This window comes from Arvicola amphibius, chromosome 12 (genome assembly GCF_903992535.2).
Source record: "Arvicola amphibius chromosome 12, mArvAmp1.2, whole genome shotgun sequence".
Lineage (NCBI taxonomy): Eukaryota > Metazoa > Chordata > Mammalia > Rodentia > Cricetidae > Arvicola > Arvicola amphibius.
Genome location: NC_052058.2, coordinates 88,661,708 through 88,689,407, shown reverse-complemented (window position 1 = coordinate 88,689,407; position 27,700 = coordinate 88,661,708). Strand labels below are relative to the sequence as shown.

The window sequence follows — 27,700 nt, the reverse complement described above, 5'->3', positions numbered from 1 at the left end:
AGGCGTTAGGAGGCCAAAACCTGCTGATCAAAACTCCCTGGCTGAAAGGAAAGCAGTCTGTATTTTAGAGAAGTTCCCCAGCAACTCTGATATAGGGCAGATTTAAACTGTCCAGGTCTTTATTTTACTAGGGGTAGAGAAGTAGGAAATAAAGCAGAGTTCCAGAATAGTTGAGCAGCAAGCCTAAGATGTGCTAACTAATTATATAATAGTGAATCTGAGCCCACATTCCCCACATGATGTAAAGCACAGCAGGTGTACTTGTGAAGAAACCAAAGTAGAAAATCATGTGCAATTTGGGCCAGAATCTTGCAAGCTCAGCTGCTGTTGCCAAGAACCTAAAGCAAACAGCAGGTCTCAGAACGGATACTGCTGGTGTCCTAAGACTGGACTGCTGATGCTCAATCAGCTGGTTCCAGACGTACTTTGGTGGTTGGAAGGAGACATGAGAAAGGGTATGCTTATATAGTTTCATATAAAGCTTGCCCAGGAATTGGGCCAGACTGTAGTCTGCATGTGAGAGACATTTTAGGACACAGAGATTGAGCAGAAGCAGTAAGAAACCAAAGCAAAGACTAACCCAGGAGGTCAAAGACAAATGGTTGCCTACAAAACATACATGCAAACTAATCCTCTTTCTCTCTCATTTTTGCACCACATCTCAAAAGAGAACAGGGCAGATATCAGTAGCATCTGGATGTCTTCTAGACAGGACCCTCATCTGCAGCACAGCGCAAACCCATAACCTTGGGCAAGCATGTCTCTTAACTCTCTGGATCACAGATTAAGACAGTAAGGGTGATGTGACAACGAGATGGGAAAAGACCAGGAAACAGGAGTGGATATGTAAATATCAGCATGGCATTTTAACTCCTCTTGTTGCTGCTTTCCACAAGCTTCTGATAGTCTGATGTAAGAGCTAGTTTTTGATAAACAGAAGAGCACAGCAGTCATGAACATGGGTTTAGGTATCAGAATTTGGTGTCAATTTTGTCCCATCCTTTTACTAACTCTGGACAAATCACTGAACTCTCTGGGTGTCAGTCAATAGCTACAGATGGTTGCTTTTCTCTCACGAGCGCTGTGCAGCATGAAGACAGCAGTGTGAAGCACATCACCTCTACACAGCGAGTCATGCCACCATCTTCAAATTGTTCTCAAAATGGCTGAGATGGCTAAACACAGAAAGAGGGAACTAGTGATGCATTTCTGAAACGAGGCAAGAGATGCCCACAGCCTCCCACCCCAGCTTTAGTACTTACATCAATAATATCAGACAGGTCATGGATGTAGTACTTGAAGACAGAAGCATTGGTTGCCTCCAAAGCCAGTAAGTACTCATTCCGGGCTTTAATGGCCTTCAGCTTATTCTCTGTGTACTTGGCTTGTCGCTAAGAAGAAAACATACGTTCACTTTTAGTTTTTTTTTTTTTAATTAAAAAAATCAAAAATGTTTACTTATTTCATGTGAAGTGCTGTGTGTGTGTGTGTGTGTGTGTGTGTGTGTGTGTGTATGTTTAAATGCATACAGGCCTTTGTGTTTTTATGGAAATTGGAGGGCAACTTGTAGGAGTCATTTCTTTCCTATCCTGTGGGTTCCTGGGATTGAACTTGGGTTGTCAGGCTTAGTGAAAAATGCACTTACATGATGAGCCATCTTGCTGACCCATTTTTAAAAAGAGGTTGAAAATGTTCTGTGAGAGATGAAGGACAGCACATCAAGAGCCTCCACTTTGCTGCTACTCCCTGTGTACATCTGCTTTAAGCTGAACTCTAAGTCTGACTAATGAGACGAATGTGGTTTGAGTCTATCTTCACATACTATTCTCCATCCTTGCTGTCACCCTGGAGAGGGTGCTTCCACTTCTCCCCCGAACACTGGTATCGAAACTGAAACACAAGCACCACAGTCTCCCCCGTTTCTCAAAGCATAAGACATTTCACCTGATTTGGAAAATGAGCTAAGAACTGATTCTTGTCAATATACTTGAAGTTAAAGTCTGAGAGTTCATATGCTTAGGTTTTTCCAATAGCCAGGACTCATGGCAAGACACAGAAGGACTCTGGTCAGCAGGCACTAAAGGAACCCAGAGCTCCTTTGTTTAACTCTTCATGATACCTACTGGAAAATTACTACCAATTTTGCCTTCTGAGCACCCCTTTCTGTCTCTACAGTTGCCAGAGCACATATACCTTCTCCTTCATCTTCTCAATCTTCTTCACTGAGCTCCTTCGGACATGTTTCTCCTCAATGCGGACGTTGGCAGTGGAATCAGGGGAGCGTGGGGTTTGCCGGTCCTCTTGCTTCACTGATTTACCAATTTGCTTCTCTTCTTGTTTCTCTGCTTCCTTTAGTTTGCTCTGAGCACTGATACTGTCGGCATTGTACATGTGATATGTTTTCATGACCTGCAAGACATTTCCCACCCAGAGGTCAAGCCAATGGCGTCAACTCTACTTTACAAACTAATAGACTCAGCCAGACCTATCCTATATGAAGCAATATTCACATTCTTCTATAGGGAAAATCCAGAAATGACTGGTTCAGCACATGTATATTAAGGACTACATGTAAGTATAGAACATGCTATTGCAATGATTTCATATTAATTTATCATTTTTTACTTTTATTCATCATTATCTGTAAGCATGACATTTATATTGGCTCAGTAATTTCTATTGCTAAGTCACCTTATAATACTATGTAAAACAAGAAATAAGAATACCTCAAAAGGAAACATGACCAAAGGTGTAGTCTCTATTTTTATAACTTTCAAATATAAAGCAAGGAAGAAGAAAATGTTCCAAAAGTTCTGGTCTGCTTTCTCTACATTACACACTTGCTCTCACAGAAACACATCAATAGCGACTGCCACCTGCTGAGCACTTAACATATTTTTGGCTTTGTGCCAAGTGACCCCCACGTCCCACCCTCTTAGTCTCATTCATGTAGCGACTCCACACCCCAGACAATGCCCAGTGAAGGCTGCAGACTGTACAATTCAGGTAAGAGGCAGGAAAGAAGAAATTTCATATAAGTGTAACTGGGATTGGCCACAAGCCCAAAGGAAGGCTATAAGGCCAGGTGTGGTGGTACGTGTCTTTAATGCCTGCACTCCAGAAGTAGTGCAGGAAGATTTCAGTGAGTTCAAGGCCAGCCTAGTCCACATAGCAAGCTCCAGGACAGCCAAGACTATACACAGAGACCTTGCCTTAAAAAAATGAGGGTGAGAGAGGATGTAATTTTCAAGTTTTCCAAAGGAGCTATTGTCCAGGAGTTAAATGTGATTTTTTAGCAAGAAGGCCAGGAAGATTGAATCTCAGGTAATTTTCAGTGCTCCCAAATAAATATATTACTTCTAGTCACACAGGGGCCGACCCTACTCTGCATGAAATTTCTGTTTCCACACAGGCAGCTTCCGAATTAAAACACTTGATAACAAATCGAGCAATTGGAAATTCTTGAGTGCTGAAACTTTGATGCCATGAAGTTTCTTTGAAGAGGAGAAATAGTCTAGGAGTAGGGTGTACTTTTGTGTGGCTGACAACAGAGACACACTATTCAATATTAGCAATAATCTCTAGCATTCAGTGCATGCTGTATGCCAGCAGTTTTATGTGTGCCACTTGACTTAATCCTCATGATAACTCTATGAAAGACATATTGGTATTTCTACTTTTAATGATTAAGGAAGTAGGTCTCAATTACATTACCTACGGCACCCAAAGTCTTACACGTAGTAAATGGCAGAGTCAGAATTCAAACCTAGGTCTATCTAACCCCAAAGTCCACATCTTACCTACTAAGTGACTACCTTCTGCATAGGAATGAAGCTGACCTAGCTGGGAGGCAAGATAAAGGACAGCTGAGGAAATCCCAAAGGGAGAACTGCTCAACAGAGAGCAGTGCCTCAATCAGGGGCTGTGGAGACCCCAGAGAACAACTGGCAATGTCTGGAAATATTTTTGACTTTAGAAACTTAGAGGTTGCTAGTAGCTAGAGACAGGATACATGGAGAGTCCGCAAAGTGTCTGTTTTAGAATGGCAGTGGTGCTGAGGCTGGGGGTCCTGGGACCTTGTGGCTGTACTTAGGATCACATGGAGACGCAATGGGGAATAACAGAGGTGCGATGCAGTCTCAACTATGTCCCATTTTAGAGACAGAGTTAATTTAAATATTCACCTTACTCCGAACTGACATTTCCTGGAAGCTCTACCCTGCTTATACTCTGAATACCAACAACCAATGGAATTAAAGAGGCTTTTCTAGGAAGGATCTGACTAGATCATGACTTTTCCTGTTAGGAGGCAAGAAAAGCATCTGCTTTCCTGGCTGAGGAAGGACAGATGAGGAGCTCCTTTTTCCTTTTTTCACTTGAATGTAATTAAGGAATTTAATCACTAGAGTAAAGCATTATAACAGTAGTTTTTGTGTGTGTTGGGGGTGGGTGGTTTTGAAAAAGAAACTCTGTGTTGGCCTGGCTGTCCTGGAATTAATTTTGCAGACCAGGCTGGCCTCAAACTCACAGAAATCCACCTTCTTCTGCCTTCCAAGTGCCAGGATTAAATGCATGCACCACCAATGCCCAGTGGTAAAAGTAATTTTTAAAATTTTTAAAATAGTGAATTTTTATTTTACAGGATAAGGAGGAAACATGGCAAATGAACATGAGAGATCAGAACACTCAAAGAATTTTCGTACTAGATAACAATGAATAAAACAACAGCTTATATTGTTCTTTGCCCTCAAAGAATGTAAAGAAACCTCTCATTGAAAGAAAATAAAACATTATCCAAGCTAAGAAACTGAATTCTCAAAGATAACATGACTTTTTTTCTTTGCTTTCTCTTCTTCCATACTTGGGAAATGTCATATATGCCTCACTTTAAAATACGAGCAGGCAGCCAAGTGTGATGGCATATGCCTTTAGTCTCAGCACTCGGTAGGCAGAGGCAGTGGATCCCTGGCCTCAAGCCTGGTCTACAGAGAGAGTTCCTGAGTAGCCATGGCTACATAGAGAAACTCTGTCTCTAAAGCACCCCCCCCCAAAACACACACACACAAGTTCCTAATGTTTTCTATAATAAGCAAGATCAAGATAGGCAATTTGCAGGAAACACAGTATTAGAGAAAAAAAAAGGCTGAAAAGTTTATCAATAAGAGCCCCAGAGAGATGAATGAGAATGGAAGATACAGCACCATGAACTAAGTCCTCAGTCAATGAAGGGAGTTAGGGAGAACACAGGGTGAAAAACTGAAGAGTCCTTGGCAACTGGCAATTAAGATTTAATTCTTGTACCTCTCCAAGGAACATGACCTCTCTCCAGATATGTAAAGGAATTACCTCATTTTGCTTGCTGCTTCCTCTCTCCCCCAGCATGAAAATGAAATGCCTTGAATTTAGCACTCTCTCTTGTCTTTGTATCCCTACAGCCTAATGACAGGGTCAAACAGACAAACAGTATCTGGGGACTACTAGCCGACAATGTTTCAAGGGAACAGGTGCTGACTTTCAATTTAAAGCAGCTCTGCAACCAGCTGCTGCACCAAGTCAAGGAGACATACTCAGGGATTCAGGGATAGTACAGAAGCCTAACACCTCTGGAGTAAAGACAGTCCCGCTATCTCTCCTTTTTTCTCCCCTACACCTCTCGTTAGCATTTCCTTGGTTCTTCATAGCCAATCCATATGGCTTCCCTGCCTGCATATACACTCTTTACTGTAGGGCCTTCCTGGAATTTTCCAGACACAGCCTCTCTGTACAGTTGAGGCAGACAATCCCACAGTTCTTTGGGAAGCACTGAGCTCTGACTTCAAAGGCATTACTACAACATCAGAAAGAAAATGAAAACCATTTTACCACAGCTTACAAGCTAGCCAGCTCATTGTGATGGAGAGGGGGATAATGGACCGGCATACATATGCGCAAGAATCACTGGGACTGCTCTCTGAAGAACAGCTGTGGGAAAACTCCCCCTGGCACCAAATGCTAAGTCAGGGAAATCAAAGCCCCTTCAAACAGAAGAGGAAGGTGCAGGGGAGCAGCTGGCTACTTGGGGGGGTTCTTAATCTCTTGTTCAGAGGCATCTTTATTTAGAACTACCTGGGCTCTGCCCCTTGGGTCAACAAGGTTTGAAAGCACTTAGATTATCAACCCTCGAGCAACTGGTCCCCTCAGATGAGTATTCAGGGGTGTTAGGGCAGCTGCAAGAAGAGCACCGAGAAAAAGAGAGGGTTTCTTAATTCCTGGATCTCTTTTCTAGTGACACACGAGTCACAAATAATTTCTGTTGTTGACAGGATCAGTGAAAGCAGAGAGCTTTCTTACATAGAGCAAATAAGGGAAATACTCTTGGAAGAAACTCTCCCTGTTCTCTTCCTAACACTCAGAAAGTTTATGTAAAGCAAATAGCTTTCCAAAGCCAGCATGCAGTAGTATCAACTTCCTATTTGAGGAAACCGCTATCTCATGCAGGGTGACTAACATCCTGCTTTCCTCAAGACTACCAATTCAGCACTAAAAATATGTCCCAGGAAACTGTGTAGCTCTGGCTGGCCTGGAACTCACTGTGTAGACCAGGTTAGCCTCAAACTCAACAGATCCACCTGCCTCTGCTTCTCAAGTGCTGAATGATAGTTGTCTGACCACATCTGGCTCTCTTTTATGAGAATTAGGCTAACAAGCAAAAAGGGATGGACAGTCACCCTAATCTCAGGCCTTTTTCAGACCAGCCCTAAACTAATCTTACCCTACATAAGCAACAACTCTTAATTCCATCCTGAAACTTTTCTAATGACCTGTACAGAATCTTCAAACTCACTTGACTCTTAACTATAGTTTGATATTTTGGAAATATGAATTCCTTGATCACTGGCAGCCACATGGCATGCAGGTATCAGAATATGGTGTTTGCTGCTGCTTCTGGGCAAGAGTAGGATGAGAAACCCACAAACTTCACACCAACTCTCATCATCATGCTGACTTTCGCAGTGGGCGGTATCCCTCTAAATGTATGCAGCTCATGGTCAGGACAGGAGAGAACCTCGGGTGTCTAAGTTAGTGGCCTACAGCCAGACCGTCCAGGTTTCTCGGTCTTCGTACTATTGACATTTGGAGCTGGATAATTATTGTGGTAAACTGTTCTGTACATTGTAGGATGTTAGCAACATACTTGGCCCCTACTTTTTAGATGTTACTAGGCCATCAACCCTTCAGATGTGACAACTGAAAACATCAGCAGACATCACCACACATTCCATTTTGTGGGAGTGGGGGAGAGGCGATCACTCTGCTTAAGACTCATTGTACCAGATTGGCCCTCTCTGGAACTTCTTGGTGTCTTCTTCTGTTTTTCTCTTTTCATTTAGAGGTAAATATCTAAATCCTATTTGGGACTTAGACAAATGACAAGTATACCAATTAACCTCAAAGCAGGGAGGGGGAGCACACTCACCAAATCTGCATGTGAATGCCAATGAGAAGGCTTTATGCTTTGTATTAACTGAAGGCACATGGTTGCCACAAAAGCAACTAGACAATATTGATCTGAAGACTAATCGTAGAAGTCTTAACTGACTAGGTAGAGGCCTAATGACCTGAGTTTGATGCCCAGATCCCACAAGGTGGCAGGAGAGAATCAACTTCCAGGAATGGTCCCTTATGCACACACAAAACATCTTTTAAAAATAAGTAAATAGGGAGTGGGGTAAGGTCTCCCAGCTTGTCCTTTATCAGACAAATCAGCAAGCTCCACAGTTTTCTTCCTCATTCCAGCACAATTTATACACTATCACTTGCTTTTTAAATCAAAGCTTATGAAGTGATCTACAACAACGGGTAAAACTAAGTTAGTTCTTCCTCTCCTGCCTCACTACAAACGCAGTATGCTGGATCTGAGCTGGTCTGAGGTTTGCTGCTTGACTCCTGAGCAACAGCAACAAAGCAAACAGGCCAAGAAGCTTTTTATTGGGAAAGGAAAAGGAGTCCTATAATAGCGTGTCACTTGTCCTAGAGAATTCTCTAGGGAAGCAAGTCTCAGCTCTTCTTGGTACCTTTGAGATGCTCTAAAAATAAAGAGAAGTAAAGCAATGAAAAGATAAGGTTCAGGAAACTCATTCAGTTAGAAAATGGCTCACAATGTCATGTTTCTATTTTTAAAAAGTATTAACTTCATTTGAGAGAAATGAAAACTTGGGGTACAAAAGGTACCAGCTATTATTTGACTTCAGAGTATAAGAGTCACAGAGTAGAAATTCAAAACAATTGGAGCATCACTGGAGGCAAATTAGATGACCACTCTGCTCTATTTACCAACAGTTGCCATGACATAATGGCCACACCTAGGCTTCTGGAACAAGAATGTGGAATTCTCTGTTCTCAAATGCTTGTGACGCATGTTACCACTGCCTGCCCATCCTGTGAAGGAAGGGGGCGAAGCAAGGAAGGGGTAAGAGGGAGTGAGGCAGAAGCAAATACAGAAAATCATTTTCACCTTCAAAAAGATTAGGGCAACTCTGGAAAATTAGACACAGTGTTGATACAATCAAACTTTGGAAAGGGTCTATAAAAGCTTAAAGTTGTGCAACTGAAGCATTCCTTCTATGACAACAGAAACTTCCTTGGTGGGTGCATGTTTTCAATATAACTAAAAAAACATAACTGAGACAAAATAACCAACAGCCTTTCTGGAGAACATAGCATATATCTGCCTATGAGACTGCAGTCTGAGAGTTTGAAGTAGACTCGCTGTTTCTTCCAAGTCCATAACTTACCTCTCTGCTGTGTTTTTGCAACACTCCCTTGGCCTGAAATGGTACTTCACATTGCAGACGTTAGGAATCTGTGCTTCCCTTTACAGAATCTGCTCTAACTCAAACCACAATGAATATAAGGTCTGATGCATAACTTAAGACTATACATGTTTTCCAACAAGAAGTAGTGCAATGTAGGCTACATTCTTTGCCATGAAATTTGGGGTTCCTAGCTTGTTGGTAATGGTGACAGCTGTGCTGGTAACCTAGCCCTTCGCTGCTCTCTTTCTTTCAGTGGTGCCCCAGATGATGTCACAATAAGATTGCACAACTGGAAAAAATATTTTTGGCTCATTTGGTTTAGAAAAAAATTGGGTGTGGAAAAATATATGGGTGGGGTCACCCCCAATAGGGAATGTGCACTGTCCTCAGCCTCAACTGAGTTCTGTTGTTGACATGATTATGGCTGCAAACTTTCAAATGCTGCTTCTCTCTACGATCACAAAGCCAGGCAGCCAATCTGATTTACCGAATAAAGCTCGTTCAGGACCTTCATCAAATCATCTTGGAGCTGCTGGCCAACTTCTTTACTCTGTAAAGAAAAGAGGAAGAAAGGTTAATTGAAAAACAGAAGGAGATGGGAGGTGCTGCAAAGGCAAGAGCAGTACAGCCTCTGCAAATGACATAGACTCAATTACAGCCCATTATTTAACCTAGCAAATCAGATAACCAATTATGGTCAGATTATTCAAAGAGTTTTAATGAAATGAAACGAGCCTCTTCTATAGCCCAGTAAAGGTAATCATGTAGAGGGAAAATGGGTTATAGCCTTTGACTTTTCAATTGGTCCCAAAAGGAGGCCTGAGAGCCACATCCTACCTAGCAACTGTGGTTAGGTAGACAATGCTTTCTCAGATATTTGCAGGCAAACACTCCATTGGATTACTAAGGAAAGTAAGATGTACACTATGATGAGACAAAGAAAAGGATATAAATATTCAGGGACTCCAAAGACCTTAAACTCAACAGAAAACTCCAAGCAGGAAGACACTGTACTTCAAACCTGACAGCACACAAACCGCAGCAAGCTAGGATCCACAGGATTGGCTTGCACATTCCTTCTCCATAGAAGGAAAAACCACCTAAAATTGAGTGCATTTGTTTTTCCTGGCACAGATGTTAAGGGTCACCCAATTCTTAGTTGCTTCATTTCTTTCCCAAATTCCTAAGGCAGTGGTTCTTCAACAAAGACTTCTTGCAACATTTAGTTAATACTACCTGACTCTATAATATATGTTGAGGAGTGTCTTACTGGCTAATTCTGAGCAGCAGTAGCTCTCTGATACTCTGCTGCTGCCCACCCTAGGTTGGCATCTAACCACACAGAATAGTAGGAACAAAAGAATGAGGAAGCAGGAAAGAAATGTGTCTTCTATTCTAAATGTTAGAAGTCAAGCCTAAGAAGGCAGAGAATAAAAACAATTGGTACCATCCTTCAGATAACTACAACACTCAAGCACACTTCTAAATTTTTACTTATCCATATTGAAAATGGAACCTGAGGTCTCATGAATGCCAGGCTAGGACTCTACCGCTGGGCTGGATCTCCAACCCCTACATGACACTATCCATAGACCATTTCCTGGGCAAGGGATGAGTCCTTTTATTCATACTGCTCCTTTCAAGGTGTGTGTGCTGTGTGCATACACATGCCCCCATGCTCCACCGCAAGGCACACTAGGGACAGAGAAATCTTGCATGAGTCAGCTATCTCCAACATGGAGTTTCTGGGCATCAAGCTTTGGTTGCCAGGTATGTTAGTAAGTGTCTTTATCCACTGAGTTATCTTGCCAGCCCAAGTCTGAACATTTTAAAAACTGTTTTACTACTTTACTATTGAGGTGTTCTTTGCTCTTCTTTTTTCTATTAGGGTATTCATTATGGAATATAACACAGGTGTGACTTCTATCATGAATAGCTATGTGTTTTGTACTTGATAATTTTAAAAACAGGCTGGAAGGACCCTAAAATTAGCAAATGTAAAAGTTGCTGCTAGTCTCAGCTTTCTTATCATCTGATGTATTTGCTATATTATTGTTTTGACAAAATACCTCTCAAGAAGCAAATTAAGGAAGGCATGGTTTATTGTGGCTTATAGTTCAAGAGGATACATTCTATCTTGGTGGGGAAGGCATGGTAGCAGGAATGGAGAAGCTGGCAAGTCAGGAAGCAGAGAATGATCAGTCTGTGGAGATGGGTTATAAAACTTCAAGGTCTGATACCCACGACCCACTCTTTCCAGGAAGCTTCCAACTCCTAAAGGCTCCATAACCTTCCCAAATCTTCCCATCATCTGGGGGACAAAGTGTTTAAACTCAGCCTATGAATAACATTTCATATTCAAACCACAGCACTTGCTATAATTTATCTGCTCCGGGCTTAACTTCTCTTCTGTAAAATGAAAGTCCTTCTTGCCATACGATCTGGAACTTAGAAACAACTGGAGAAAAACACAGGGAAGATATTTTAAGATATAGCATCTGCAAGGACTTTCTGAAAAGAACTCCACTAGCACAGGAAATAATCTTAAAAACTGAGAAAGTGGATTACATCAAATTAAAAAAGAATTTTGTATAGCAAAGGAATCAACCACCAGAGTAAAGAGAGCCTACAGAATGGGAGAAAAGTCTTTTCCAAGTATGCATCTGGTTATGTAGAATCCACAAATACCTTAAAAAATTAAACACCCAGATAAGTGATGTTCTGTTTCAAACCCAAGACAAATGGCTCAGGTGCCTATTTAACACACCCCAAAGCCCAAATCATCTAATCAATAAATGGACCAGTGAACTGAACAGATATTTCCTAAAGGAAGAAATATAAGTGGCCAGTAAATATTTAAAAAATATTCAAGATTCTTAGCCATCAGAGAAATGCAAATTAAATTGCTTTTAGATTTCATCACACTCCAGTAAGAATGGTGTCATAAGACAACAGGAACAGCAAATGCTGGGTTCTCAAAAACTAAAACAGAGCTCAATGGCCCAGCTATACCAATCTTGGGAATATACCTAAAGGACTATAAGTAAACGTACCAGAGATACATGTACATACATGCTTATTGTTGCACTATTTATAATAGACAGAAAATGGAACTATCCTAGATATCCATCAACACATGAATAGAGCAATAAAATATGCATATACACAAGAAAATTTATGTAGTCATAAAAAAAGCAAAGTCATGACTTTTGAAAGAAAATGGATGTAACTGGAAACTACATGAAGTGAAATAAGTCAGACTCAGAAAAGTAAATACCACAGTTGTTCTCTCACAAAGAGTCCCGATTTAAAATTGCTGTGCAGGCCATGAAACTAGAAAGAACATTATGAAACGGGAGGAAGAGATTTTAAGAGAGCTGGGAAATAGAGTAATGGAATACATGTAATAAGAAAGCAGAACTGGAGGAAGAAAGGGAAACAGCTGGAGGGAGGGCCATAGGAAGAACTCGGAGGGAGGGAAACAAGTGTGCGCAAAATATAATGACACATATGTGTTAAGGTGCCAGCAAAAGCCAGGCAGTGGTGCACGCCTTTAATCTCACCACTCAGAAGGCAGAGGCAGGTGGCTCTCTATGAGTTTGAGGCCAGTCTGATCTACAGAGTGAGTTCTAAGACAGCCAATGCTACTCAGAAAAACCAAAAAGTGGGGCGGGAGGGGGTAGGCAGAATGAAAGTCATTACTTTATATGCTAACCTAAAATATTAATTAAAAATTAAGACCTTTATCAAATGTCCTAGTTTGGTTTCTCTGATTCTATGATAAAACACTGGTCAAAATTAGCTTGGGGGAGGAAGGGTTAATTTGGCTTCTATAGCCCAATGTCCACTATTGAGGGAAGCCAGGGCAGGAGCTAAAGCAGGAACTGAAGAGGGACCATGGAGGAAAGCTGCTTATTGGTTAGCTTCCAGGTCTACCTGCCTAGAAATAGTACTGCCCACAGTGAGCTAAACCCTCTTACGTCAATTAGCAATTTAAAAATGTCTCACAGATGTGCCACAAGACAATCTGACCTGGGTAATTCTTCAACTGAGACTCCCTCTTCCCAGCTGACTCTAGGATTGTGTCAAACTGACAGATGAAGCTTACTGTGACACCAACCTCTACCATTCTATGGTTCTACACGATGTTTTATTGTAAGAAACATTAAATATTAGTCTTTTTGTCAAATACATAAAATTTTTGCTTACAACAACGATTTCAAATCTCTTCCACCTCGTAAGACTTTTATATAAAGGCTTTAATCCCCCACCTAGTAAAACGGATTCATACAAAGGTTCCCCTGCATTCTTGGGTCTTATGTGGCTGACCCCTTTCTTATTTCCTTTGTGCTGATTCTTATAAAGCTAGCCAGTGGTTAAAGACTGAAGTGGGAGGGACCCTATCCAATGGAAAAGACAGTCACCACTTGCTTTAGAATAAAAATCAAGAATATTTCTTGGCCTTGTGTGCTTGATCAGGAATAAATTTCTCTTGTTTACTCTTAATCAATATTCAATTTCTGCCTTATAAAGACTTCATGTGGAATGGTGGTCTCTTTCTTGGGGGCTCGAATGTATTTCTAACAGTATGTTCATATTAGAGACAAACAGGCTCGCTTCAGAGCAGACTAAAAGGCAATGCACAAGTTCTCTACAAGGCCCCAGATGCTAGCAAAAATGAAAGCTTCAGGGACATCTTGCCTGTTTTAGATTTTCCATTCTTTCATTTAGTAACCTGGGAAAGAAAGCAGTCTTCAAATGCTGGGAAAAGCCACAAGAAAGAATGTCTCTCATCTACAACTTCACCCTGCAGCCCCTTCCACGGTGAGGAATAGAAGAGCAAGTAGGTGAAGAGAGGAGAAAATGACTCACCATCCGCCTCAGAGTCAAGGTCAGAGGTGACCATGAGTATCACTATCAACTGCCGACCCTCCCAGCTCCAGCAGCTCCCCTTGCCAGAGCCTTCCACTCCTTCTCACCCCATCCTTGTCTAAATGGCAAAGGTTAAATGAGATTGGACCAGAATCCTATGCTACGTTGCTTAGCTGTGACTTAAACTAGTAGGAGTCCAGCAGTGGAAGAGGAAGGGAGGGGGAGAGGAGGGAAAGTCTAACCAATAAAATAGCAATTAAGACAGGCAGATGTTTCCTTTTGTATTCTGATTAGTCGGGAGGTCCAATGAACTATTATCCCTGTTTATTTGAACAAGCTGCTGAAGCAATCAGATTTACCGCTCCCCTCTGGCTGGGTTAGGTAGCTAGCTCAGTTAAAATATACAATTAAAGCTCCTAACAGAAGCAACTCTGACCCAGAAGACAGGCAGGAACTGGCCAGTGTCTCTCCTTTCACAGATGATAAAAAAGGCCACCTGTTCTCTATCTCAGAAGCCTCGGAGGTATGCCTTCAGGAAAAGCAAGGCATCAGGAAGTGCTTCCGTGCAGACCTCTTCAGAGGAGTTAAAGGAGCTGGGAGGCTAACATGCAGCCCCACCCAAAGACAAGGAGCACATTTGTTCCTAGGAACAACAAAGCTGATCAAGCCAAGAACAAGACAATGAGGGCCGCAGAGCTTTCCCTTCTCTATAAAGAAGCAAAGGAGTTTCTAGGCAGTGGAGAAAAGGGATTTACAGTGCAGTCTTTGTGCACCAACACATGGCCTTTTCTTTAAAATTTCTTGGAAGAGAATGAGTCATCTAAACATTGCAGGAAACCAAACAGAAGTTGGGGGTGGTTAACTTTGGGTAAAATTTTTCTTTTGAAAGTTTGCATAGTTATCTTTGTCAAAAAAGAAAGAAAGAAAGAAAAAGAAACACGAAAGGTAGCTAAATTTAGAACAGAAATGTGACATAATTAACAACAGAATAGGAAGTGTGATGGTGTGCTCAGATCTGGATCTTTTATTCTGAAACTTATCATAACCTTTTTTGGCCTGAGTGGAAGCCCCACTCTGCCTACTACAAAAGCAGCCTCATCTCCACATTGTCCCAAAGTTCCCCCACCACTGTGCCCAAGAATAAGGCAGCAGAGATATAGGCTCTGCTCTGCCTGAATGTAGGACTGTCACTTGTTCTTGAGGCCCCAGACATCAGATCCCCTGGGTCTGTACTTACAGACAGTTATGAGATGACAGATGATGTGGGTTCAGGACCTAACTAAACTTGGGCCCTCTGGAAGAGCAACAGTGCTTTTAACCATTAAGCCATCTCTGTAATTCCTTCCCCACATCTCTGTACTTTCTTAAGCCAATATGTTTCCTGAATGTTAATGGGTTTTGTCAGTTACCTTAAACAAAACAAAAAACAAATAAACAAAAAATCCCACCAATTATAAGTGGGTTCTAAAACTAGTCTGCACCAGAAGAATCATTGATTATTTGATTTTCTACTTATTCAGACTAGCGTAGCATAATTTGCCTATCTACACTACAAAACTTTTACTAGGCACAAAAATCTCTCTTTATTTGTGTGTGTTTATGAAAGCATTTTTCTGCCATGTGGTAGGAGCTAATTTCAGTTGGTCCCAAGGCTGAAGCTGTCAGCAGGTATAAACAACAGGGTCATTTAATTCGGTGACATGAGACTGTATCAGCAGTTTTCCAAAAAAGAATCCAATTTTCAAGTGCACAAATCTCCATCAGTGCTAGCATCCTCTCTTCACCCCAAAGATACATCAGAGGCCAACTGTTCAAAAAAAAAAATATCTAGTTTAAAACTAAACTGACATTTCACAACCACAGAGGAAAGGGTTATAATGTTTTATTAAGCTCTGCAACAGGAGGCATGCCACCAAATCCAGAGTGGAGGTTTCAGGGGCAGTCCATTTCAAAGAGGCCAAGTTCCTGAGCTGGCAGCACTTTGCCCAGAATGCGTTGAAAGGTTAGGAGTGGTCTATTAGATACCAGGCCAATGCTAGTGATGGTGGGAACTGAACCTGGCTGACCTCTCCCATCCATTTCATTCAACAAAGACATGGTGCAGTGGGGGCTATTACTGCAGGGGTGCAGAGAAGTGACCTAGCAGGTCAGAGCTGAGAAACAACTTCAGAATTTCCCTTCAAAATGTATATTAAAAATGGTCTTGATATTCCCCATTCACTCACTGATGAATCAACAATGACTCTAGGTCGAGCTCTATCAGAACCTTATATTCTGCGGAGATCAAGATCATACAATATACAAATACAGTGCTAGGGGTATGTTTTGGTAGTAGAAGCCTTGCTTACCAGCTCAAGGCCTCAGTGGTAAATCTCTAGTATGAAAAATGCTAACAATAATAGTAATTACATTGCAGCACAAATATTTTAAAGAAAGGTTGGCTTGGGGTTGCCATGTGAGAGACACTGGGAGTGCTTTGACATTCTGAATATGAGTAGGAGGCAAGGATGTTCAGTTTTGAAATTATAATCCAGTATGTCTACAATGAAAACCTACATGTAGTGCATAGTGCCTTCTTGCATTTCATATTCTTTTCTATTTTTTAAATACTAGTCATAACTCATAAATTTAAAGCAGTAGTGATAGGATTAGAGCCCACTAACCAAGACAGGAGCTAAATAACTTCTCCTCTTGAGATAGTTGATTACTGTTCAAAGTAGGTTTAGGTTTAATTACTGGATTCTGACAAGGAGAAAGACAGCTGGATTTAGAAAATGTAAAAAAAAAAGCAAATATTTATAGAGCATCTATTTTATGTCATATACTTGTGGCTTAAATATAAAACAGAGTTTAAAAGTTCACAGTCTGCTGAGGAAGATAGACACTGACCTGATGTCTGAGCCTATCAGAATGTAATTCTTTCCATCTCAAAGGCATTAGCAGGAATGCAATGATCTTAGTTTAAGGATTGTTTTCCTTATCTCAGTCCAGCTTGCCAGAAACAGAAATCTGAGTTCTTAAAAATCCAGTTATTATACAGTAAATCCTCCTACTTTGCATTTGCCTCTCTAATTACAAATGGCTGTCTCAGTTATGACGACACTGCTTCAGTGTAAGTCAATCTCAAAAGCTTCTATACTGGCTAAAAAATAATATTTGGAACCTTCTGAGTTTGAAAGCACCATATAAACCAACTTTACCAATAGCCGCTTCATTCAGAAGTTAGTGGGCACAGCTGCATTCTCCCCGGGAAAAGTCGTCTTACAGAAGAAATCTGACATATTATAGACCTGAAACTACTTGTTTCAGATTCTGTCCAATTATCTAAAAAAACCACAGTATTAGAAAACCCAAAGCCACTAAAATATAAAACCACTGAAAACCAATGGAGGAGATATTTCTCTTGAGAAATTTATACCTGTATCTTGGTTATATACTCAAATTTATTTATTTGCTTGTTTGAGACTCAGGCTGGTCTCTGTCTTCCTCTGTAGCCAAAAATGATCTTAAGCTTTTGAACCCTCCTGCCTTCACCTCCCATGTGCTGGGGTTGTACAAGCCTACACTACCATACCCAAATTACTGTCCTTTTCTAAAGCCTCTCTCTCTCTCTCTCTCTCTCTCTCTCTCTCTCTCTCTCTCTCTCTCTCTCTCTCTCTCTCTCTCTCTGTATGTGTGTCTCAATTTTGCCTAAATCTACATCAAATTCTTAAAAAACTCAAAAACAGTAAAACAAAGAAAACCCAAAAAAAAACCTAAATGGGAAAAACAGATAGATCCCAAATCAATAATAATACAGAGTGATTTTTGATAACCCATTCTCATATTTAAATAGGCCATCCATGTAGGAGCCAGAGAGGTCAAGGACATTCATAAGAAAGCCCACAGAATCAACTAACCTGGGCTCATAGGGGCTCAGAGACTGAACTGACAACTAGGGAGCCTGCAGGGGACTGACCTAGTCCTTCTGCATATATGTGGCAGCTCCTAACTGTGGGAGCAGGGGCTGTCTCTAACTCTTCTGCCAGCTTTTGGTACCGTATTCCTTTCACTGGGTTGCCTTGCCCCGCCTTAATAGAAGGGGACGTGCTTAGTCTTACTGCAACTTAATATGCCATACTTCATGAATATCCATGAGGGCCTGCCCTTTTCTGAATAGAAATGGAGGAGGAGGAGTGGACTGAGGGACAGGGAGGGGTGGGGAGGGGTGGGGAGTAAGAACTGGGAGGCGAGGAAGGAGTGTAAATTTGTAGTCGGGATGTAAAATAAATCAATATATTTATAAATAAATAAAATCCATACCAAAATCCAACAAAGAAGCCTCGGGACTAAACTACACAATAGTTCAAATGGATTTAGCAGATAAATACAGAATAGTCTATCCAAAAATTATAGAACGTAAGTCCTCAGCATTTCATGTACCCTCCCCTAAAGTACGCCATATTCAAGCCACAAAGGAAGTCTTATACAAAAAACTGGATTAAAATTAATTATGTCTTATCCTATCAGAGTAGAATTAAACAAGAAAACAATAGTAACAAGAATCGTAGAAATTATTTTAAAATATGTATATGTAAAAATATACTCTAAGATGAGAAATTAGAAATTTTAAAATTCTTGGAATCAAATGAAAATAAAATCAAAACTTACCAGAACATTTGGGATATAGCTTAGGTAGTTTTAAGAAGAAAATTTACAGCTATGAGTACTTACATTAAAAAATATACAAAACAACAGCAAAAACCCAAACCTAATAATAATTGATTTGGGGACCTTAGAAAAAAAACAAGAACATGCCAAACCCCAAAGCAGTGGACAATAAGATACAATGGAAATAAAAGCAGAAATTAATAATATAGACACTAAAAGAGCAATACAAAGAATCAAAGAATTGGTTTTTTTTGTAAAAATAAATAAGATTGACAAACTATTAGCTGATGAGATAGAAGACCCAAATTTATAAAATTAAGAGATGAACAGAGGGAGGCTACTATAGATTCCGACGATATCCACAGAATCATTAGTGTTTAGTATGAAAAATTATATTCCTGAAAATTTAGAAGAAATGGGCAAATTTCTGTCCTGGGCTACTAATGTTAAATAAAGAAGACACAAACAGGTCAAACAGATCTGTAACAGTAACTGAGAATGGAGTAGCAACAACATCTCCCAACAAGAAAAATGTCAGGATCAAAAGAATTTGCCACCAAATTTTACGAAGAGTTTCAAGTTCACTTGAACACCGATGCTCTCCAATCTGTTCCATTACCAGGAAGGGAGGGAACACTGTGTTAAACTTCCTATAAACTACCATTACCTAGATACCCAAACCAGGCAAGACACAACAAAAAAAAGAAAGCTATAAAGACCAATTTTCCTATGAACACAAACACAAAAACTGTTGCAAACTGAATTTAAAAATGCATTAAGAGCCGGGCGGTGGTGGCACACGCCTTTAATCCCAGCACTCGGGAGGCAGAGGCAGGCGGATCTCTGTGAGTTCGAGACCAGCCTGGTCTACAGAGCTAGTTCCAGGACAGGATCCAAAGCTACAGAGAAACCCTGTCTCGAAAAACCAAAAAAAAAAAAAAAAAAAAAAAAAAAAGCATTAAGATTATACACATGACTAAGTTTTGTTTTTATTTCAGGGGTTTTGTTCAACATATGCAAAACACTAAGTATGACATAGTAGATTTAAGGACAGAGTCATAGGAGCATCAAATGAATACCCCTGACAAAATTCAACATCCCTTCATAATAAAAGCTCAGAAGAAACAAGAAAAACAAAACAAAACAAAAAGCTTCAGTATAATAAAAAGCTGCATGGCAAACTCATAGGCAAGATTATACTGCATAGGGAAAAACAGTCTTTCCCCCTCTTAAACCTAGAACCTACTACATTTTCTAAGTGAAACAGATAACCCAGACAAGACTGAATCCCATTGGAGTGGGACAGGTCAATAGGAACAGGAGGCAGGGAGACACTGAAGGCCACCTGTTCTCTCAAGACCTTTAAAAGCATAGTCTGAACTTCATGTGTGTTTCAGTTTCTTAGAAAGATGCATCTTACACTAAGAAAATGAGCTCAAAACAACATCCACGAAAGAAAAATCACATCTAAGTTTTCCCTTTTAAGTTCTCATTGTAACTGCTGTCTTGGCAAATCTCCACCTGCTGTCACTCTTCAGGATAATGCCTTGAATGAAAATGTGTCTTCAGGTTCGCGTCTCATTCCAAAAACATTTACTGAAGTTATTCTGAAGGTGAATGCCTACTGCATTTCCAAGGCTGAACATTTGAGGCACCGAAACTGTATCTAGGTGAATTTGGGCATCCTCAAGTTGACTGGGACACACAAGGAACAAAAGACAAAAAGGCAAAAAGGACACTCAGTAGACATAAAATGAATTCAGGAGGAAAAGCAAGCAATGGCTTAGAAAGAAAGAATCAGCATAGTAAGGCGGTTACAAGTATATGCCCTTAAACAACAGCAAATCCCAGGAGCTGGAGAGTAGGAGGAATGCCTGTGTGGTTCCCAGATGGCTGGGCTGGGACGAGAGGTAACAGAGCTCATCTGAAAGTTGGCATGCAAACACTGAGAAGAGGAAAGCAGCCTAGTAGGAAATGAAACAGTCAGCAGCACCCTACAGGAAATGCCGAAACGAGAAAACTGCTGATTAAATGAGAAAGAGGAACTTAGCAGTAAAGCCAATTCATCAGGAATCAGTTTAGTGCTAGAAGTCTTGACCTGCCTTAGAATCCCAGTATTGAGAAGGGAAAAAGCTCCAGGGGGTTTAATCATGAATATAACATTTTCTTGACACTCCAGGTGCTAGAGTTGGATCTAAGAGGAACACACTGCCAACTTTAGAGTACTGAGTAGATCTCCCCAGCTACAATGGTGGTTTATAGCCTCTTTTCTCTCTGTGCACGTTAATTACAGGAGCAGCTATTCTCATCCATCACGGCCCATGAACACTTTTTAAAATTCGAGATCCTTGCCAGGTGTAGTGGTGCACACGTTTAAATCCCAGCACTCGGGAGGCAGATCTCTGTGAGTTCAAAACCAGCCTGGTCCACAGAGCAAATTCCAGGGCAGCCAGTTTCTAAGGAAGAAACTGTTTCCAAAAACAAAAACAACAAGAAAAAAAATCCATATCCTTTTGGATAGCAGGAGGATTTCAAGTCCAAAGGTAGCTACATAGCACATCTCAAAAAGGTTTTTATTATTTCTTTCAGTGTAGGGCTTCTGGTGATTTTTTTTTTTTTTTGCATTTTCTTATGTGTAAATATCTTTAATTGACTTTCATTTCTTACAGATACTTCTTTCCATTGTCTTCTATTTTTTATTGCTTTTTGAAAACTCAGCAGTTTGCTGTTGCTTCTTTGAGGGCAGCTAAATCCTCTCCCTCTGCTGTGAGATTTTTCTGTCACAGCGTTCATCAATCTGACTATAATTCACCTCCGTGCAACTTTCTCTGTATTCACACAACTTGGAGTTCATCAAAGCTTTCTTACCCTGGAATAACATGGTTGTTGGAGGCAATTTATTTCCTTCAAATAATGCTTTCCTCCATTCCCTTTGCTTTCTTCTGGAACTTCAAACATACACATGCCTATTCATCACCTCCATAAATTCAAAGCTGTTTTCTGTATTTCCCATCCTTTTATTACTTCACTATTTAGTATATTGTTTTATGACTCATCTTCAGGATAATTCTTCATTCAGCTTTGTTTAATCCATACATTAGGTTTTTATTTTAGTTGCTGCATTTTCTTCATAAAATTTTGTTTTGTTCTTTTTTATTACTGATACATAATTCATGTAACACAATCTTCTAGTTTAAATATTCAAAGTTCAATACACAAAGGTTTCATAACCATCACCACTAACTTCAGAATACTGTCATCACACTAAAGGAGACCTCATAACTGTTAGTAATCACTTTCTATCTTCCCCTCAGCTCCTAGCAACCACTAATGAACTAGAATAGTCTAAACTTTTCCTATAAACGAAATCTTATGGCAGGTGATCTTTTTTATCTGGCTTCTTTGATTTGTGTTTTCGGATCCTGTAGTACCTATCAGTACTTCCTTTCTTTGTGGGCAGGACAAAGGCTGAGGATTGAACCCAGGGCTGTGCACATGCTAGTGAGCAGGTGATCGAAGACCTATACTTCCCTGCTCCACACCCTATCTTTTCTTTCAATGGCAGAATATTACAAATAAACAATCAATTTTGTTAATATTGCTTAATTTCTTTATGAACAAAGATCATTTCCATTTCTTGATATTATATAATGCTATTGTGTACAAGTTTTTCTGGAAGCACGTATTTTCATTTCTCTTCACTTTATATCTAGGAGTGAAACTGCTGAGTTGTAGGATAATTCTAGGTTTCAGTTTTCACAGAATTATCAATTTTTTTAAATACAGGGTCTTTCTAGGCACCTTCTAAACACTAAAATTATAAAAATGTATCATCATGTCCAGTTCTTCATTAACATTTTATTTTCCCTCACTGATATTTTATTTTCTCTCTTTTTTCTTAAGTTATAGCCATCTTTATGGGTATGACATGTTACTTCACTGTGGTTTTGAGCTACAGTTCATTAATAACTAACAATGCAGAGATCTTTACATTTCTTATGGGCCATCTGCTGATCTCCTTTGGAGAAAAGTTTATTCTAGTTTTAGCTCATTTTAAAATTGGATTGCCTTTTGTTTTGAGATAGGAGTTCTTTTAAATATAATAGATACAAACCCTTTACAAAATACATGACTTGAACATATTTTCAGTATGAAAATGATGATGAAAAAAATAATGATGATATGAAATAATAAAACTCAGTGTATTTTGTTCTTCTTTAGTTGCTTGGTGTTGTGTCTAGGAAACTATTGCTTAATCCAAAATCAGGATGACTTACATTTATGTGTTCTTCAAAGGGCTTTATAGCTTTAGATTTTACATAGGTATCTTTAATTCATTTAAAGTTATCATTTACAATTTTGTCCTTATCATTTAATTTCTTAGACTACAAAACAAAGCTTAAAGAGTATGTCTGATAACATAATTATTTAGTTCTCCCATGAGGTTATTACTTCTCAGTTTTTGGTCACAGATATCTTATTTCTACATGTCTATTTATAATTGGAAGACATTGTATATGGAAAAATGATGAAAAATAAATTTGTATTTTCCTTGAGGGAGGATTTAAATATGATTCCAGCCACCACCTATCCTGGATCACCTTAATTCAGTTAGAGATTAAGACAGTTTGAAGCTAGACTTCAGTCCCTGTGAGATCACTGAAGTCACTATGCCCTGCCTTTACTTCTAAGTTCATCCCTGTGGTGCTCCAAAGCTTGTGGAATTATAATCAGTATCCTTTGTCTCCCAGCACCCCTAGCTACACCTTATACTAGGAAGTGAATCCAGGGTCTCGTATATGCTAGCAAAAGTAATCTATCTCTGGGCTATACTCCCAGACCTTTTAAACATTTATTTTGAATCAAGTTCTCATGAAGATGTCCAGGCTGGCCTTGAACTCACTATGTAGTACAAGCAAGCCTAGAACTTTCAATCCTTCTGCCTTAGCCTCCAGAGTAGATTATAGGCCTTCACCATTAAGCCTGGCTCCTCCGAGTAGATTATAGGCCTTCACCATTAAGCCTGGCTCCTCCGAGTAGATTATAGGCCTTCACCATTAAGCCTGGCTTTTCCTTTGTCTATGTTTCAAATTTTATTTGTTTAGCCCTTCAGGTTTATTGATAGCTCTGCTCGGCTTCTTGCTCCTCAGTTGTCTTCTAGAATAGCAGATGCTTCTTATGCGAGAGTAACTCCAATGAAGCATAAAGCTGGGCCAAATTACCTAAAATGGCCTATCTAAATATATGATCATAAGTTTAAACACTGAACACAGAGATTACTTTGTAGCTTTCACCAGGTTTGGTACAATTCTATATTCCCAATAAACACTGTGTTATGTGCTTTACATGGAAGAATGAATGGCTAGTGGTAAAAATGAAGGGCTTGCTACACTTAGGCCTTTAAGTTGTTCCCTTCTCAAGACATTCTGGGAAAACAAGAGAGAACAAACCTCAGGTTTTAAATATGGTTCCTCTTATTTCCCCAGGAGCTTTTCAAAATACATACTCTATAAAGAGGAGGTTGAATCTAATCCAATTAAAGGGTATCTTTTGAAATCAGCTAAGTGATTGAGAATTAAAACTTAGGGATCATTTGGTGACCCAAATCCCACCTGATAGAGAAATTCTACATAAGGCTCCGCAAATAAACAGATAAACAAGCTTTAAACAGGGCAGGCATAGCACATACCTATAATCCTAGCACTGAGGAAGTGAAGACACAGGATCCTTGGGGCTTGTTGACCAGCCAGTGTTGCTGGACTGGGAAGCTTCAGATGCGAAAAACCCTACCTCAAAAAAACAAGGTCAAGGGGCAGGCAAGATGGTTCAGTGGGCAAAGGTGCCTGCTGCCAAGCCTGCCAACCTGAGTTCTATTACCAGAAACCACATGGTAGACAGAGAGGACCATCTCCTACAAACTGTCTTTTCATTCCCACCGTCATTGCTACCATATTGCTTTCTCTCATTACCCCACTCATAAACCACAGTCCCATAGTCTCTGAAACCTACTCTCACAATAAAGTTCCAGCTCCTTAGTCTGGAACCCAGGGGTCATTTTGGCATTGTTTCAAGCAACTTATCAACACAGTGATTTAGCTGACCATCTTTATCACCATTATCCTGCTTGAAAATCTTGACACCTGTTCCTTCCACATGTAACGTTCTATTCCAGCTTCTCTTTTCACTCACTAAAAATCCAGCTCAAATTTGACCTTGCTACTGGGCACACGTGTGCCAATATATAGATAACAATGTTCATGTTGTAAGTGGAAAAATATCCTCACCATCAAAAACAAAAAAGACCAAAAAACAAAACAGAAAACCAGCTCAAATGTTCATCAAAATAGAATAGATAAATCAATGTAATATATTCATAAACAGAACTCAATAGTAATAAAAATAAGTTCAGGCAGCCCTTTATGAAACAGGAATAAATCTCATAAACCACACCAAACAAAAAAGATTAAGACCATAGAAAGGTGAGATGAAGAAGGTTGATGGCTGGGTTGCTCACTGGTGACTGAGATTTAATGAACTACACTTCCATAATGATGCTTCTAGGTGGGTGAACACATGGGGGTGCAGTAGTGTGCCTGAGGAGGGCGTGAAAGCTCTAAATTCCATTTTTTCCAAATTTATCTCTAGTTTTACTATATTGAAGCCTTTTATAATAAAATAATTGGGATATGTATGCTGTTTTCCTGAGTTCTGTGGGTTTATGTAACAAATGATCAAATATACAGAGGAGTGTTACAGGAATTTTATTTTATAATCAATACATTAGAACCACAGGTAACAATCTGAATTTTTAATGGGCATTTGAAGGGAGGTGGGTAGTCTTGCAGAACTGAACCCTTAGCCTGTAAAATGTGCGCTAACTAGAGGCAGAAAATACTAGAAGTGAAGTAAATTATAGGGTACCCAGTTGGCATCTTCAAAGAAACAGAGAATTGCTTAGTGTGACCAAGTCTCCACATACGGTATATGAAGTGAAGTACTTAGAGTAATAGAATATTGAGTAGAAAAAACCATTTTGCCTAGTCAGTAAATAAAATTACACTATGTTGTTTAGAGGCAATACTAGGGGATATAAGTAAAGAAAGACAAGAAAATAATTATCACAAAATTAAGACAGCAGGAGTGATACAAAGGGTTGTAGTTCAAGAAGAGCACACCAGAGCCTTTTAAGTGCTGCTAAAAAGTTCAATGCATTGACCTGTGTGAACAGTCATTTCAGAATATGGTTTATAATTGCTCATTCATTATATGCTACTTAACATACTTTTCATCTCATAAATTTCAAAAACTAAGGGTGAGGAGTTCTATGATTAATAGTATCTTAGAAGGCTACAGAAATGACGATGTTTTGGGGGTGTTTGGTAGTGTATATTAGCTCACTGTCTTCATTAAACAAACAAGCTATATATGAAAACTTCCTTTACTAGATGAACTGTATTCTTCAGCAACTATTACCTATGCCATCTGCAGAGCCCTTTTCATACCTATATTGCCATGATAAGAGTTATTCATGCAAGCATCTTCCTCCCTTTCAACAACATAGGTTTCTGAAGTATCTGGATTTAATCATGCAATTAGTAATTAAAACAATAATTATACCTTCTACTTAGTGTTTAATATGTATTAATTTATGTCAAAATTTAATTTAACTCTTGCAACAACTTTATCACTATCTCCATTTTAAAGATGCTAAATCTTAGAAAGGTCAAGTAATTTGTCCTGGTAACAGCTACTAAATGTCAGAATTGGAATTTGCACTCATAAACTGTTCCACACCACCCATACTATATATTTACATCTTAAATAAGTCTTGCTATATGAAAACAAGGGGAAGAATCCATGAACTTTGACAGCAAGAAAGAGATGAATAGCATGTTTTTTCCTCAAAGATCTTTGAAGAAGAGAGAATAGAAAAATAGTAAGAGCCAAAGTTCATAGATAGCACCAAAGAAATGGTGTTTTCCAGACAGAAGAGGGCAGATGCAAATATGAACTCATAGTATTTGGACAGCATGCACAAGACCCTTGCAAGATCAAGCAAGACAAATTCCTAGCATGGTAAAAGGTTAGGTAGGCATGAAATTCCATCACTAGCTGAGGAGCCACTGGCATTCAATAGCTGCTAGGAGATGGAGTCAGTTTTTCTTAATGATGGGACCGCTGGTAGGTCAACTCCAGAGCATGCCCTACTCCCAAAAGTAGTTGGGCAACACAAATTGGACTAAATGAGGATTTAAAAAAAAGAAAACTCAAAGTTAGTTGAGTTGGAAGGAGAGGGTAGATACTAGATGTGTGAGGGAAGTATGAATATGATCCAAATACAATGTAAGAAATTCTCAAACAATTAATGAAAATACAGTATTTAAAAAGATAGTACTAAAGAATATTATTAGTGTATCAAATGTTAGTTATAGCAGCCATAGGCCTTTCTGTATTTCTTCTTTATGGACCAGGATTGTTTCTCAATTTGGAAATGAGGAGCATGACCTCAGCTGGCCTCTCATCTGGTCATTTCTATCCACCAACTCCTGTGGATAATATCTGAGCTATGCCTCAAGCATGTATGGAACGGTAGGTAATGGTAATATTTAACAAGAAGAGTCATTCTCCATAGGCACTATGAAGTTCAAAAAAATGTCCATTGTGTCTCTGTGCCTTTTTTCCCCAAATGCCACCCCCTAATTTAATCAAGATGTTCTTTTATCTTGCAGAAAGGATAGTCAGTTCCATATTCCTTATGGAATAAGGGCTTCACAGTTAAATATGCAGGGTCAAAATAAACAATCTGAAATGCCAAGGACAGGGTCTCCAAGCCAGAGCACACCAATCTTCTGTATAAACCTAGAGAGAAGAGAGTAAACTAAGCCTGCAGTTGTATCATAATTTTAAATTATTCCCAAATATTTTAAAGAAGTTGAGAAATATTTTATTATACAGAAATCTAAAAGAAAGATAAGAAAATGAATAAATATAGAATCTTACATTTTTTCTTAAATCATAACCATATTTCTAGAATCAAAAGAAAAAAAGCAAGTTTGTCACAACTAAGACTGGTCTTTTTTTAAACTTTGGGCCCCAACTACTCATTTAAATGTTGTAAAAATATGAATGAATATTTCAGTTGCTTTGTCCAAGAACCAACTTTTAATTCTAGTTCTTCAAACATTTCTCTAGTCTACAGGTAATATCTAGAAGACAATGTCAAAACTGTGGTAGAAAATAATGAAACCACTAAAAAGATAAACAAAGCAACAATATGGAGTCCCAATCATGATTCAGGCTAATTACTGGTCCAATGCTCTTTTTCTATGCTGCAGCATCTTTCAAAATGCTTCATTATTCTTTATTACTTTCCACAGCTAACT

The 27,700-nt window shown here is 39.4% G+C and overlaps 1 protein-coding gene across 5 annotated transcripts in view; it reads right to left on the bottom strand.

Moving 5' to 3' along the window:
• Srgap2 (SLIT-ROBO Rho GTPase activating protein 2) overlaps positions 1 to 27,700 on the bottom strand; it is a 211,507-nt gene that overhangs the window by 62,337 nt on the left and 121,470 nt on the right. For all 5 annotated transcript variants that reach the window (XM_038348994.2, XM_038348996.2, XM_038348997.1 and 2 more), the window contains exons 5-7: positions 9,283 to 9,345; positions 2,194 to 2,409; positions 1,263 to 1,391 (exon numbers count right to left, since the gene is read on the bottom strand). In XM_038348994.2, the coding sequence (XP_038204922.1) occupies positions 1,263 to 1,391; positions 2,194 to 2,409; positions 9,283 to 9,345 (408 nt within the window). The remainder of the gene's footprint in view (positions 1 to 1,262; positions 1,392 to 2,193; positions 2,410 to 9,282; positions 9,346 to 27,700) is intronic.